The sequence below is a fragment of the Abramis brama genome (genome assembly GCF_963993115.1).
Source record: "Abramis brama genome assembly, chromosome: 21".
Classification (NCBI taxonomy): Eukaryota; Metazoa; Chordata; class Actinopteri; order Cypriniformes; family Leuciscidae; genus Abramis; species Abramis brama.
The window spans coordinates 24,803,111-24,820,113 of NC_139983.1; the positions used below are offsets into that span (position 1 = coordinate 24,803,111).

Below are 17,003 nucleotides of genomic sequence, written 5' to 3' on the forward strand. Positions count from 1 at the left end.
CCAAGGTCTATTTCCTTACTGGAAATGTGCTGCAAGACAAATTGATAATTTTTTAATAAAGATGTTGGGAGTTCTGTCAGCATCCTGATATCCTGAACTGTCCGACTGCTAGTACTTTTGTATGCCAGACTGGCCCAGACCTAAAACATTGAAGACCACTTAAGATCAGTCCAATTCTAAACCCCCTTAAGCCCCAGACCAAAACAAGATCCCCGACCTAAGATCCTGACCTCGACCAATAAGGCTATTTTTTCTAGCATTGAGAGGTCTCGAAACCAAGTCCACATAATCAAGAATCAAACAAAAAAATCTTTCAACCCTGAAACTTAGGAATTTATCTGTTTTGTTTTTTTTCCCCCTATGTTGAAACAATCATTGCATCTAAGAAAGTTGGATGATAGAGTTTGAGAGACTAAAAAGTTTGGTCATGTTTTATGATGGGAAACACATAGCTGCATCTTTCATTTTAGAAGGGAGACATATAATATTCAGACTATGATTTAAGCATCAAGTGACATCAATCAACTTTGCTCAGCAACCCTTGACACATGCCCTGATGGGAAAAAAATGTATGCAGTTTTGTGCAAATGGAACGCTGTTGCCCTTGAATGCACCATTGAACAGAGCATCCATGATCTGAATGCTCATGAGGAGATTCACTCCATTATCCCACAGAATTCCTTAAGCACTGAACAGCAGGATGTTGTTGATAATGTCCAGCAATGAATTTAATCAGATGGTTTAAGCTGCGTGTGGCATTGACGCCGGTTGCTTCATGTTTACAGGAATGCAACAACAAGAAGAACTGCCATTGTGAAGCTCACTGGGCACCTCCTTTCTGTGATAGGGCGGGCTTTGGTGGAAGCATGGACAGTGGACCAATGAGACAAGCCGGTACAGTGACGTACAGCTGCACTTTTGACTTACCTGCTAGAGCAGTATGCACTATACTAACACAGCATGACTTAGTTAACATGCTTAATTAATACTTGCTGCAGTGATTATATTATCCTTTCCAGTCTAAGTCCTGAAACATATTCTTCTACGCAAGTTTGCAAACATAGAAACATAGATTAAATGCCCCTATTATGTTTTTTTATATATACAGTGAGGAAAATAAGTATTTGAACACCCTGCTATTTTGCAAGTTCTCCCACTTGGAAATCATGGAGGGGTCTGAAATTGTCATCGTAGGTGCATGTCCACTGTGAGAGACATAATCGGAAAAAAAAATATCCAGAAATCACAATATATGATTTTTTAACTATTTATTTGTATGATACAGCTGCAAATAAGTATTTGAACACCTGTCTATCAGCTAGAATTCTGACCCTCAAAGACCTGTTAGTCTGCCTTTAAAATGTCCACCTCCACTCCATTTATTATCCTAAATTAGATGCACCTGTTTGAGGTCGTTAGCTGCATAAAGACACCTGTCCACCCCATACAATCAGTAAGAATCCAACTACTAACATGGCCAAGACCAAAGAGCTGTCCAAAGACACTAGAGACAAAATTGTACACCTCCACAAGGCTGGAAAGGGCTACGGGGAAATTGCCAAGCAGCTTGGTGAAAAAAGGTCCACTGTTGGAGCAATCATTAGAAAATGGAAGAAGCTAAACATGACTGTCAATCTCCCTCGGACTGGGGCTCCATGCAAGATCTCACCTCGTGGGGTCTCAATGATCCTAAGAAAGGTGAGAAATCAGCCCAGAACTACACGGGAGGAGCTGGTCAATGACCTGAAAAGAGCTGGGACCACCGTTTCCAAGGTTACTGTTGGTAATACACTAAGACGTCATGGTTTGAAATCATGCATGGCACGGAAGGTTCCCCTGCTTAAACCAGCACATGTCAAGGCCCGTCTTAAGTTTGCCAATGACCATTTGGATGATCCAGAGGAGTCATGGGAGAAAGTCAGATGAGACCAAAATAGAACTTTTTGGTCATAATTCCACTAAACATGTTTGGAGGAAGAAGAATGATGAGTACCATATCCCAAGAACACCATCCCTACTGTGAAGCATGGGGGTGGTAGCATCATGCTTTGGGGGTGTTTTTCACAGTATATTTTCTTTCATAGAGGCTGTAATATAGCTTTTTTTAATGTAAAAGGTCTGCAAACTTATAAAGATCAAAGTGCACGACAACTAAAAAAAAAAAATCGATTCTAAACTGCCGAAATGAGTCGTCAGCAAATCCAGTCTCACTTCCTGTTACAAACCTACATAGGTATATTTGCATAATGCCAGCCTATGGTCATCATTGGCTGCCCTCAAACATTGTAGTTGTAGCTGAGGCCTGGAAGAGTTTGGTTGGTATTGTTGACATATCGTTGTTTTCTGCGCTACGAAAGCAAATCTTGCATGCACTTCCAAATATGAGGACTCGCGCTGGAAAACGTCTCGGTTACGTATGTAACCCTCGTTCCCTGAGTAGGGAACGGAGACGTTACGTCGGATGACGACGAATGGGGTTTCGCTTAGAAAGCCTATCATCTTCGAGTATATAAAACGAGCCAATGGCAAAGAAATGCCATGGGTCTGCGGAATTTGCATAGCGTAACTCCGCCCCACCCTGGGGGTATATAAGGAAGTGCGCTGGCAACATGCAGATATGTCTTCGCTGAGGAGCCGAGACTGAACTCAGGCGTTCCAGCGGTACAGCGGAAGTGGCAGGGAGACGTAACGTCTCCGTTCCCTACTCAGGGAACGAGGGTTACATACGTAACCGAGACGTTCCCTTTCGTAGTCACTCCGAGTTACGTCGGATGACGACGAATGGGGTTCCCAGTGTAATCATGCCACCTGTCTTCCAGTGCCCTGCGTAAGTCTGAGCTCCCTGTCGTGAGACTGGCACGGACAAAGGACTCCTACTTAACACAGGAATACCAAGGTACACTGGGAAGCATATCTCAGTGGAAATATGCAATCATGCCCAGCCCGAAGGGGGGGACTTAGGATACACATATGACCCCGGGGGGCTGCATATGGAGAATCACTGGGGTGTCCAGCCGCAGGTGGAATATTTCAACCCCAGGGGTGGCAAGGTGGCTTGCCGAGGGAAAGACACATGCTCAAGGAGGCTTACAGTGGAAATACACATGTGGGGGTCGCCCAGAGGGGGAACCATGCACATGGAGGCACCTAGCCAAGCGCGAAAGCTGCCGGTGGCATAACTCTGGCGTTGACGTCTACAGTGCTGGAGGAGACTCAGAGCTTATTAGGCTCACCTGAGGAAAATATCGCACGTATCCCATCCGTGGAGAGGAATGGCGAGCAAGCGAAGACACCTGAGCAGAATCTAGTACCGGCTAGTTGAAGCGAGTACATGAGAAGAAACTGGCTCTACTCGGAGATTGTAGAATCTCGCAAAAGTATTAGGTGTCGCCCAGCCTGCAGCTCTACAGATGTCTGTTAGCGAGGCGCCATGCGCTAGAGCCCAAGAGGATGCCACACTCCGAGTGGAGTGGGCCGTCACACCAAGGGGGCATGGTCGACCTTGCTGCTGGTATGCCAAAGCAATGGTGTCCCCTATCCAGTGAGACAACCTTTGCTTGGAAAGAGCCTTTCCCTTCAGCTGCCCACCATAACAGACAAAGAGCTGGTCTGAGGTCCTGAAACACTGAGTTCTGTCTAAGTAAGCACGGAGGGCGCGAACTGGACAGAGCAGTGTCAAGGCTGGGTCTGCCTCCTCCAAGGGCAGCGCTTGCAGGTTCACCACCTGGTCTCGAAAGGGAGTGGTGGGAACCTTGGGCACATATCCAGGCCGGGGTCTCAGGATCACATGAGAGTTAGCCGGCCCGAACTCCAGGCACGCTTCGTCAACCGAAAATGCCTGCAGGTCCCCTACCCTCTTGATGGAGGCCAATGCAACCAGGAGCACCGTCTTCATAGACAGGAACTTAAGCTCCACTGATTGCAGAGGCTCAAAGGGAGCACTCTGCAGGGCAGTTAAAACCACTGAGAGGTCCCAAGAGGGTACAAGGGGAGGACGAGGAGGATGTAGTCTCCTCGCTCCCCTCAGGAACCTGATGATCAGGTCGTGCTTCCCCAGGGACTTACCATCAACTGTGTCGTGACGTGCGGCAATGGCGGCAACATACACTTTCAGGGTGGAGGGAGACAGCCTTCGCTCCAACCCTTCTTGCAGGAAGGAAAGCACGACACTGACACTGAAACAATTCGTGGGTTCTTGATTTTTAGAAGAACACCAGTTGACGAAGAGGTTCCACTTCAACGCATAGGCATGCCTCGTGGACAATGCTCTAGCGGAAGTGATGGTAGCCACCACCGCTGGTGGTAGGGTACTCAAACCTGCCTCGTCCAGGAGCCACACGTGGAGGTTCCAAAGATCGGGACGAGGGTGCCACAGGGTGCCCCGTCCCTGAGAAAGCAGGTCCTTCCTCAGGGGAAGGTGCTGTCGCGAGGAGAACTAGTTCTGGGAACCAGGTGCGGTTGTGCCAATACGGGGCAACCAAAATGACCTGCTCCTCGTCCTCCCTGATCTTGCGCAAAGTCTGCGCAAGGAGGCTCACTGGGGAAAACGCATACTTGCGTAGTCCCCGCGGCCAGCTGTGCGACAGTGCATCCGTGCCGAGCGTGCCCTCGGTCAGGGAATAATACAGGTCGCAGTGGGACGAGTTGTGGGAGGCAAACAGATCTACCTGTGCGACCCCGAACTGATCCCAAATCAGCTGGACCGTCTGGGGATGGAGTCTCCATTCTCCAGCGAGAACGGTCTGTGTCGAGGAAGAATGGAGACATGGAAGTAGGCGTCCTTCAGGTCGATCGCTGCAAACCAATCCTGCGGCCGCACGCATTCGAAAAGGCGTTTGGCCGTGAGCATCTTGAACAGCAGCCTGTGAAGGGAGCGGTTCAAGACGCGCAGGTCCAGGATCGGTCGTAACCCACCGGTCTTCTTCGGTACAATGAAGTAGGGGCTGTAGAAGCCGGACTTCATTTCGGCTGGAGGGACAATCTCGATCGCACCCTTCGCCAGTAGGGTGGCGACCTCCGCTCTCATGACAGGGGCATTGCCCCCGACCATAGTGAAGCGGACTCCCGCAAAGCGGGGAGGAGATCGTGCGAACTGAATCGCGTAGCCGAGCCTGATGGCTGAATCGCGTAGCCGAGCCCCCGCAGGAGGGCGTCCTCGGCGGCGAGCAGACTGAGGCGCCTGTGCCAATGGCTGGGTGGAGGCAGCAGCGGGCCGTCGGGGCAGGACATGTTTGAGAGCCTCAGTCTGCTTCTGGGCAGTCGAGAACTGTTGGGCAAAGTCCTCGACTGCACGCAGCTCATCGAAGAGGCCAGCCTGGGATATGGGGGTGTCGAGGAAACGGGTTCGCTCAACCTCCCGCATATCAGCCAGGTTAAGCCACAGGTGTCTCTCCTGGACCACACAAGTGGACATCACCTGACCCAGGGAGCGTGCAGTCACCTTCGTCGCTCGGAGAGCAAGGTCGGTGGCGGCACGCAGCTCATCGAAGAGCCCTGGGTCAGTCCTTGTGCATGTCACGCAACATCTGGGCCTGGTAGACCTGGAGTGTCGCCATGGCATGCAGTGAGGAGGCTGCCTGCCCCGCAGCTCTATAGGCCTTCGCCACAAGCGTGGAGGAGAACCTACAGGCCTTGGAGGGGTGCTTAGGGTCGCCGCGGGAAGAAGCACTCTGAGGACATAGTTGCATGGCAACAGAGCGTTCAACCTGGGGAACCCCAGTGTACCCTTTAGCAGCCACCTGGTCGAGAGGAGGAAAGGCGGAGGAGGCCGCCGAGCGATCGCGGGAAGACAAGGTTGCCTTCCAGGACCTCGTGACCTCCTCATGCACATCCGGGAAGAAAGGCATGGGGGTAGGACGCTGACGGGGATCAGCGGCCGCCCCCAAAAACCAATCGTCCAACCGCGAGCGCTGGACCAGGTGGCGGGGACCACTCAAGACCAATGGCCGCGGCTGCCCGGGAAAGCATGGCCGTCAGCTCGGGATCAGACTCGGGCAATGCTGGCGCACCCGAAGGTGGCAGCACAGCCGAATCGTCACTTCCCAAGGACTCCTGCCCACCTTGTGATGCAGCGATCGACATCAAATCTTCCTCTGGAGCGCCGAATGAGACCCGCGGCAAGTCAGAGGACTGTACTGCGGGCTCATTCGGAACACTCACGGGTTGCACAGTGCTAGAGGGCGGTGTGGAGCGTGGAATAGTCGGCGCTTTGTTCCACACCGTAACCCTCAGGTCACCCTGGCCGCCAACCGAAGTACCAGCTCTCGTGGAGCTCGTAGATCGGGGTGCGGATGAGGGGACTCTACCATGAAGGTCATTGAGTCTCGACCGCAACCGTGCGATGGGCATGTTCCCGCAATGGGAACATGACTCATCCACAAACGCCGCCTTAGCGTGATCAATGCCCAAACACACAAGACAGCGATTGTGCCCATCAGAGTCAGAAATGTATAGACTGCAACCAGAAGTGCACGGGCGAGGCATCTTTAAAAAGACGTGCCGCGTGCAAGCTCTTTTAGAAAGGAGATTTTCTCCACAAGTGTTGAAGCGACCAGGGAGATGAACACACAAACTCTGGCAAATCACTGCACAGATAAGCAGGGAATGTGCACTCGCTGGAACTCGCTGTCACACCAACACCTGGAGAGAGGCTCGTCTCGAAGAGAAATAGAGATGATACTCAGGAATTGGCTGTGGAGTGAAGTGCTAAACTTGGCTCCGAAGCGAAAAAACATATCTGCATGTTGCCAGCGCACTTCCTTATATACCCCCAGGGTGGGGCGGAGTTACGCTATGCAAATTCCGCAGACCCATGGCATTTCTTTGCCATTGGCTCGTTTTATATACTCGAAGATGATAGGCTTTCTAAGCGAAACCCCATTCGTCGTCATCCGACGTAACTCGGAGTGACTACGAAAGGGAACCAATGCCATCATTACTGTTCATATCGCTGTGCATGCTGAGGAAGCCTCATTTAGATATGATAATGACCGTTTCGTTTCGGAAACACGCTGTAAGTGGTAGACCAATCACAACAGACTGGGCCATCTGACCAATCAGAGCTGTGTAAGCTCTCAGAAAGGAAGCGTTTAGACAGAGAGAGACTGAATCCTTTATCAAACCGTTCAGGCAATGTGAGAAAAGACGTGATGCTGCAATGTATATTATGTGAAAATAAAAGTGTTCTTTGATCTTGGATGTAAACCTATTGAACGAGAACTCCAAAACAAAATTAGGAGTATAATAGCATAAAAGGGGCACTTTAAATTCTTTAATTGTTTGTTTATTTATTTATTTATTTATTTATTTATTTATTTATTTTCTAAACTGCTATACACAAAGAAATGAAACAAAATGATGAAAATGAGCACCCTTAATTACAAATGTTATTGCCAGTGTTATTAAACCAGATGTATTATTATTTTTATAATAGACTTTGTTTTTATTTATTTATCAGTTCATTCATTTATTATTAATTTTTTATTTAAGAATAAACAACTCTACACAAAGAAATGAAACAAAATTAAGAAGGTTAAAAATGGTTAATAATGTTATAGCAGTACCATTTAACCATGTGTAATTATTATTATTATAATAAATGTTTATTTATTTATCTATCAGACATTAAAGAAAGAAAGAGAAAATAGAAAACTGACCATTAACTATACTGTACCTACTACAGCGTTCTTTGAAAATGGATACTTGCATTGCATTATTAATTGCTTTGACAACATATTTCTGAATGCAAAGATGCATACAGTACGTTTTGCATACCTAGAAACGTTTATGCTTGCAAACATGCATGGAGTATGTTTCAACCATTTGAGCCTCATGCATTCAGATTTTCCAAAACGTACTGCTTCAGGAAGTGCACGAGCTCTAACCACTTTCATCCCCTCTGTGACAGCCACACCGCAGGTAGAACACTGCAGCCTGCGAGTACAATGTACTTACAAAACCCATTAAACGATTTTCCAGTGGAAAAGCATAACAGCGTTGACAAAACACGTCATTGATTTACTGGTGGAAACCTGAAGCACTGCGCTTAGATGTCACTCAGCACTCAGACACTTACGAACTCTGAGACAGCTTGTAAAAAGCAATGCAGGTGGAGACACAGAGGGATGTTGATCAATTCCTTTTCACACTAACCTGACTCTGACTTCTTGTGTTTTCCCTCTCTGTGCCATTCTGTGCCGTGCTGTACAACAGATGTGCGAGTGTGTGTATTAATGTGCGTGCTGTCCTATGTGACAACAGCTGACAGCAGCGCTGTGGCCGTGGGCGCTCTGGTCACCCTCCTTTGCTTGCTGTCGGCGGGACTGATTGTGTGCCTGAAGAGGAAAGCGCTGGTTCAGATGCTCTGCGTCAATAAGAAGAGCGCCATTCAAAAGCTAAGGTGCCGTTTCATTCAGCAATGTCTTCCAAAATGTGTTTGATCCTGGATTCCTGCTGGTATCCATCTATAGGGACACCAAGAAAAACCTTGTATGGAAGCTTAAAGGAATTAAGTTTCAAGTTCAGTATAAGTTCATATCGAGTATAAGTTTATATTTGGGGCACAATATCATTTGGAACAGAAAATAATTTTGACATTCCTTAAAAAAAATGATGGTCACAGTAACACACTTACAATGGAGGTAAACTGGGCCAGCGTTCCATAGGGTTTAACAGTCTAAATGTGAGGATTGTAATTTTGTTAAAGCACTTGAATTATTCAGTAAAACCCTGTTTATAATTTAAGCTTTACAGTTGTCCAAATCATCTTTTTTGAAGTGGGAATAGTTTTCTTTGTGGATGAACTACTGATGTAATTCCTCTGGGTGGATGTAAAAAGTGCTTTTACTCATCAAGTCCCTTTCTAGTATAATTGAGTGTATTGTGTGACACTTAGGGGGTTATTGGCTTTATCTTATCATGACATTGCTGTTTAAATAGGTTGGGTTAGGTCAGTAAGTGATTGATACACATTACCGTTCAACGGTTTGGGTTAGATTTGTTAACATTTTTGAAAGAAGTCTCCTATGCTCACCAAGTCTACACTTATTTGATCAAAAGTACAGTAAAACAGGCTAAGTACAATTGTGAAATACTATTACAGGTTAAAATAACTGATCTATTTTTAATATATTTTAAAATGTAATTTATTAAGCAGAATCTTCAGCATCATTACACAGTCTTCAGTGTCACATGATCCTTCAAAAATCAATCTAATATGCTGATTTGGTGCTCAAGAAACATATCTTATTATCATCAATGTTGAAAAAACTCAACATTGCTGCTTAAAGTGTAACTTTGTATTGTTACAATGTCGGTAGTATATGTAAAAAAAACCCCAAAAAACAATGTTTAGTCATGTTACTTAATAATAATAATAATAATAATAATAAATACATTCACATAAATAATAAATTCACATTTATTTGTCAGCCAAAACGCTTTGCGTCATCCGGCGCACTTTTGACAGCTCAAGGGATTTAGTGAAAACTACAAATTATACTTCCGCATTTTTTTATCACCGCTTACGGACAGTCGGATCGACAGAGGGTTATTAACAGAACAGTTATTGTAAGGTAGGTTTATCACTGAAAAATGTATCGTATTTTATAGTACTAGTATGGTAAAAATGGAGCACTGTGCAACAGCTTTCTTACCTGTTCACGGCGGCGTTTTACTTTGGGATATTATTTGAAATAGAAATCTTTTGTAACAATACAAAGATCTTTACTGTCACTTTTGATCAATTTAATGAATCTTTGCTAAATAAAACTATTTATATATATATATATATATATATATGTATGTATATATATATTTTTTTTTTTTTATTATTAAATCTTACTGACCCAAAACATTTGAACAGTAATGTAGGTCAGTATGTGATTCTGTCACACCATCATGCTATCATTTAAAAAAATATATATTTACGTGTCTACTTACATTGTAAGTGCTTTACTATAAATGTGATTTTTCCTTTTTAAAAGTAAGGAGCAAGTCATATATTTTGTGGCAATTAATATTATGCCATAGATATAAATGGACATCCCTACTGTAGTAATTAATTTCTCCACCCCTAATAATCGTAAAGTAAAATAAAACTTTTCAAAAACTCTTTCTTTATTCTACAGATCAGTTGGGCGAAAGCGAGCACCCAGCCCCCCACAGACACAGTCCGTCTTCAGGGTCTCACCTCAGCACAGGACCCCCTCTTTACCTTTACACTCCCGATGTGACAAGGTAAGTGTGGTGCTCTACTCATCATCAAAATGTCCAAAATATTGATATTTTAAATAATAAATATCTTATTTATATATATTATATATAGATTTTTTTTCTATTCTATTTTTAATATTTCTTATCCAAAATCCTTTACCTATTTTTTGGTAGTAAAATTGTGTTGTTGTTGTTGTTGTTTGAGAAGATTCATTGTAAATTGTTATTGTTTGACCAAATACCAGATTTTAGGTAACACTTTACAGTAAGGTTCCATACATGAACAATACAGTTTTCATCCATCTTTTTTAACAATTATTAATAAAAAATACAACTGTTCATTGTTAGTTCACGTTAGCTCAGGTCCATTAAATAATATTAACAGATACAACTTTTGATTTTAATAATGTATGAGTGGTGCAGGTATGATGTCAGAACCCGGACGTATAATTCGCCGCTGGTTCCTTCAAGATTTTCCCGTGGGGGTTTTATAATGTGGTTTTTCAATTTATGTGTAAAAGAAAGCCTGTGAAAATCATAACTTGACGACACTTCGACGACACTTGTTCTATAAAGTACACTGCACACACTCACATCCCAAGCTGTCTTATCTAGTAACTTATTAAAAAAGTACGTTTTCAAAATGTAAACATAACTGCTTCAAAATTAAAGTTTTCGAATGGGTGTGTGTAATTTACATTTTAGAATAAAGCGTCAAAGTATAGTCAAGTTATGTTTACAACAGGCTTTATTTTACAAATAAATAATAAAAAAACATAGGAAAATCTCAAAGGAACCAGCGGAGAATTAGACTTCAAGGTTCTGACGTCATACTGTACCTGCACCCCTCTATTAGTAAATGTTAAAATATTGAAACATCAACTAAGACTAATAAATTCTTTAGAAGTATTTTTCATTATTAGTTTGTGTATACGTAGTTTTTGACAAATATAACCTTATTGTAAAGTGTTACCAGTGTTATTTTGTGAAGAATTGTCATCTGAATTATTATTTACACCCCTATTGACAAGCGATAACAAGATTTTTTTAAATCTCAAATTCCATAATTCAGTACCTCAGTGTCTTCTCTGCCCAGCGAGGAGCAGATGAGGTCAGTTCACTTGCAAAATTACTCTATGCCTGTCCAAGCCAATTAATCCCTGGCTTTCTGTGTACACAGCGTGAGACTTATGTGCATAATTGATTTATTGTTCAGTATTGACCCTCAAAGAATATAAATGAAGTCCAGTAGCATAACAATATAATGATTGAAGTTGTTGTTGCTGGAAGTCTTTGTATGATTGGAGAGTAGCCATTTAAGTGTGTTTGAATGTTAAAGCATTGATTGCTTCATCTGGGTATTTTTAGTCTGCGCAGTGTGCCATACCAAACAGCAGATATGTATGAGTACCTTTGTGAAAAAGCACCTGGAACAGTATGGGATTGTATGCTGAAAGAGGTATAGATTGATTCCTCGAAAGGTCTTAAAGGTTAGCAGTAGCGAGCTGTAGAGCTCGTATTGAATTCTTGTGTCTCCTTTTTCAAGAGCTGACTGTCTTTCCGCAGACATCCCATCCCTGTTCGGAGCCTCTCCTCCCTCCACATAACTTCCACAGTTTGCGTCGGCTGCCTCAATGTCCCACCCGCTGCCAGCCCATCCACATCAGCCACCCCATGCCCATCACACTGGGCATCAGCACGGGCTCAGGTCTGCAGCCTTTGCCCTCTATCCCGCCTCATAGGACTCTGGTCTCACACACACACTCGCCGGGCAGAGCGGCAGGCTTCCACACACTCCCACGCCAGCTTCCCTACACAAACAACCAGGCAAGTGCTGTCAGACACAGACTGTCACCATGTACTAACAGGTATCGGTGTGAATGCTAGTCTGGTTTTGAAATATTAATGGGGATATTAAAACTCTATACTGTTTTGTATAAAATAGATAAAAATAGACAAAAACTAAAAAGTGCTTGATTTTTTTATGAACTTAAGTATTAAAAGTAAAGGTAACACTTTATTTTAAGGTGACGTCGTTACACGTTACTTACTAAAATAATAATAATAATAAGTAATAACAGCAAATTATGCATAATTACAACTAACCCTAAAGCAAACCCTAACCGTAACTCTATAGTAAGTACATGTAGTTAATTAATATTACTCAGTACTTTTTTGAGTAAGTACAATGTAATTAATGTCACCTTAAAATAAAGTGTTACCAAAGAAAAAAGTACTGAGTGATGAATGATTATTTATTTAGCAATTTTATAAACCCCATCCTGATTCTCAAAATGTGGGTGGGGGGAGGGAGTATAATGTATTAGACTCACAGATAGAGCTTAAATAGGTTACAGCTCAGTCTGACATCGTTATGAATTATTATGAATTGTCAAGAAGTCAGAGCTAGTCAATAAGAAAAAAAACAAAACATTTTATTTAATTACCAAAACTTGTCATACACTGATGACTACTACTGGTATTTAAGTGTGCAAACAAGTGAAAATAACATATAATATATATACCATAATAATACCATAGAAATATACCATATAATAGTATATAGAAATGAGGAAAAACAAAATGGGTGTAAATGTTTGTTGACAAATATATACATACAGTATAAAAACAGACATCACATAGGGCAAAGTGTGTTCACATTTTAAGAAGAACACTATGCAAACATACTAGTTTTACATCATTAGAAACCGCTACGGCAGCGGGGAAGATTCACATTAATTTGCGTTATTTTAACCTTGTGTTTAGTTTTTACCTAAAACTAGAAATCTAGAAAACCCAAATGAGGACATGTCCACATTCAAGCATTTCATACAGCAGATTCAGCAAACAAACAACTGACAGTCGTGACCTAAATATGACTTACATTTACAATAATAAATCCTAAAATTCCGCATTAGAGGATCTCCGAGGATCTCCCATTCTTGGATAATTTTGATTCAGACTTGTGAATTGTTAACTGGAGACTCACTCTGACCGGATCATTTGAATCAGTGGGTTGTTGACTTGAGCATTTCACGAATGAGTTTTTCAGTGCGATTTGTGATTGGATTTATCCGGTTTACTGAAAAGAATCAGCTCGTTCACGAATCGTACTCAGCTTTTCCGTTTCAGAGCGGGTGACGATTTCTTCAGCTCAAAATAACGAGAAACGACATGTTTTTATGAAATATAGTGAAGTAAAAAGTACTGTATTATGCTTTGGAATGTAGTGAAGAAAGAGTTAAAGTTTCCCAAAATAAAAAATACTCCAATAAAGTACAGATACTTAAAAAATAAACCTTTTACTGTCCACCACTGTCCAAATGATTTGATATTGAATCTAATTAAATTGAACAAGCTTGTGAATCAAATTTGAATCGAATCATGAAATTTTTGTCAGTGTCCAGCCCTAGATTTTTATGAATTGGCATTAGCATTGTCAGCGGGTAATCACGAAAATAATTGCAAAAAGGTATGTGGATAAGGAGGTTTTACCATAAGGGGCCATTCACACTCTTTTTTGCATTTTACTGTGCTACTTTCCAATTGATTGTTTTATGTAAACTTTTGCTTTGAACGTTGCACTCACACTCGTGTCTTTTGCAGCATCTTGCACATGACCCAGCTATCTAAAAACACAGAGCTCAAAGTTAAAATAAGTTTCACTTTTAAGAAAACCCATCTTTTCCATTCCACTGCTCGCATCTAGCGTATTTCATTCGTCTGCAGCTGATATAAGTTCTATAGGATCTGTTTCTTTGGCTGTAAAGCGACAGACAGATGCAGAGACCAAGTGGATGGAGATAAGAAGACATTAGCGAGGACATTACGCTTTCCATCGCTCTACAAACCACATAAATTACTTATATGAGGTTTCCATTTGAAGATAAAATGAAGACAAAAAATATAAGAGTGGGGTAGACAGAGCGGGCGGAGGAGTGAAAGTGATACGGAGAGAATGAGATTGGACGGGTGCATGAGAGCTTTCCTGTGAGATGGGATGAGAGACATCCGTGTGTGAAGGTATGTGGTTTAGATGATAAGTGCTGCTCAGGGACACTGGCAGGATATGCTATCAGACAGCATGAAGAAGAACATCTGTTGCTTTGAATCTCAGCTCACTTCTCTGCACTGCAGTGACTAAACTGTGGCTAGATCCAGCAAACTAGAAAGTCTCACCTCAAGGAGACCTTTATCTTTTGCTAAATAAGTGCAAGATGGGTATTTTTATGATAACTCATTGTACTTTGGAATGTAGTATACCTACCCCATGGATTTACTTTTATTTGTTTTTGTTACTTTACTTTTTAAAAGGGCTTAAGGAAAAATAATATTAAGGCACAAATCATAGAAAATGTATATACAATCATGTAAACATGGTGCCTAAGGAAATAGTTCTCAATATACCATATAGGCTGCATCACAAGTCAGAATTCAGATCGGGATCAGTAGCATTAAAAAATTCTTCCAGTTCCTTTTGCTTGGAGATTGATTCGTCACGCCGGTATGGAGCCGGAGCTGGTCATAGGGTCTGTGAGGAGGACCTGTCTGGTTATTGTGGTCTTTGCTGAGGATCTGTGCCGATGGCTGTCATGTCGACAAGGCCTTCACAGGGGATTGTCTAGTAGACACGGTCTCTGCTGACATTCAGGGCTGCGTTGTGTGCCAGGTTAAAGTGATGTGTTTTTAGTCTAGATTTAAACTGACAGAGTGTGTCTGCTTCCCGAACGAGGCTAGGAAGACTGTTCCAGATTTTGGGTGCTAAATAGGAAAAGGATCTGCCGCCTACAATTGAGGTATTATCAACTAGACAGAAGGATTATAATGTGTTAAGAGCTCGCTTAAGTACTGGGGACCATTTGCTGCTTTGCAAGTAATTAGCAAGATTTTAAAATGCATGCAATGTTTAATAGGAACTATTAGGGAGCCAATGCAGTGTTTACAGAACTGGGATAATATGGTCATACTTCAATTCTATCTGCTGCACTTTAATGATAATAATAATTAAAAAAAACACAGAGATATTTCACATAAGCACTGAATGTGCTGACAGTTTGTAAAAGCAAACTTTATATATATAAATTGCATATATTACTATATATATATAATCATACTCAAATAGATGGTAAAATATGTGCTGTTTTGTCTGTATAAATAAAACTATACATGTTAGTATAAGACTAGCATTGATAAAGTAATTTACTAACCATGTTTGTGCAGTTATCTCCAATATAACAGCGTGCCATGACTATTAAGCTCATAAACATGCTAAATGTCACATGGTACGTGCAGGGATACCAAAAAGGGACGTGACATAACTAGCCAAATACTGTTGACATGGATCTCCACATAGGAATTAAGTCAATAAATGCAGAACAAGACCCAACTTTTAAAAATACGATATAAAATTTACAGCTACGCATTTTTGTACAGAAAAAAAAATATCTTTAGATTTCTACCTTGCCCCATTGACTTACACTGCAGTTCATTACTGTAAAAACAATTTTGCTAAAGATGCTACATATAGATTGTGCCACAAATTCTGTCTTAACTATTGAATGGAATACATGTTCACCTTTAATTCCCTTTATAACTTAAACACATAATTAATGAACAAGTTTTTTTTTTTGCTCTCCATCAGTGGTTTCATCAAAAAAGCCTTTCAGAGTTCACATGTTGTAACTGAGCCACACATTACAAATGCCTGATACATTAAACTTGCTTGCTGACCTCATTGAAAGCATTCACATTAAACCCCTTTACATATGAAATCACTGGGGGGGGTTTGTGCTCTTGAGTGCCCTTTTCTTCTTGAATGAGTTCACATTTACTCGGGGAGCCATGAAACACTTTCACCTCTTGCAGAGTTCTCACAAATTGGCCTCATGGCTCGACACACCGTCGTGCGCTCATGATTAAAAGGTCTTGTATTGCCATAATTACATTGTTTTCACAAGGATGATCGTTTGCAGAAACAAATCACTTCCATACAATTGGTAGAACCGTAAATGAGGAGAAATAAAGACAAAAATGTATTTGAAATGGATGACAGCTTTTATAATGAATCTATTTCTCCTTTTGTTTTCCACAAAACAAGGCTGAACAGCTGTGAATGGCTAACAGCTGTACGCCATGACCTCATCCTCTGAGTAAATTGCTAACACATGATGACCTCTTGACTTAACGTTTGGTGAACTGGGTGTTGGCAATGGGAGTGCTGCATATTTTGTTTTGTTATTCTGCATTTTTGCCAACCTGGTTTTCCAGGACGAGGCGTGTAATCACAGCTCCATCTAGTGGCAGTAGGATGCTAGCATTGTTTACACACATTTTTTTCATTTTAATACTTGATCTCAACCCTTTTCACTTGGAAGACCCCTGCTGTCCAACAGAATATTGGGTATATTAAATTAATTAACCACGATTCATTTTGTTTGTATCAAATTTTGCGATTCCTTTTTGTAATATCAAACATATTTAAACCATTGTAGACCAGGTGGCTATGTGTGATAAACCAGGAAATCTTGTGTGTTGCCACATGTAGGATCAAAACAAGCCCAGTCCCCCACAGAAACCTCTTCCTGCAGACCCCTTATTCAGAGGCCACGGGGTGGGTCGAAGCATGTCAGCGGTGGGAGTGCGGATACCAGGCCCTGGACCTCTGGCCATCCCGATTCCAACAGTACCACGACCACCCCCTTCCATACCACTGCCGAACAGGTCAGTCCCATTGTGATATTGCTGGTAAACTCACATATTTATGGATGAAAACTAACCACATTTGTCTGGTT

The 17,003-nt window shown here is 42.2% G+C and overlaps 1 protein-coding gene across 1 annotated transcript in view; it reads left to right on the forward strand.

Annotated features, from left to right (window-relative positions):
• adam12b (ADAM metallopeptidase domain 12b) overlaps positions 1-17,003 on the forward strand; it is a 107,613-nt gene that overhangs the window by 87,717 nt on the left and 2,893 nt on the right. The window contains exons 19-23 of the mRNA XM_084096806.1: positions 786-894; positions 8,260-8,398; positions 10,128-10,236; positions 11,779-12,039; positions 16,757-16,932. Of these exons, the coding sequence (XP_083952932.1) occupies positions 786-894; positions 8,260-8,398; positions 10,128-10,236; positions 11,779-12,039; positions 16,757-16,932 (794 nt within the window). The remainder of the gene's footprint in view (positions 1-785; positions 895-8,259; positions 8,399-10,127; positions 10,237-11,778; positions 12,040-16,756; positions 16,933-17,003) is intronic.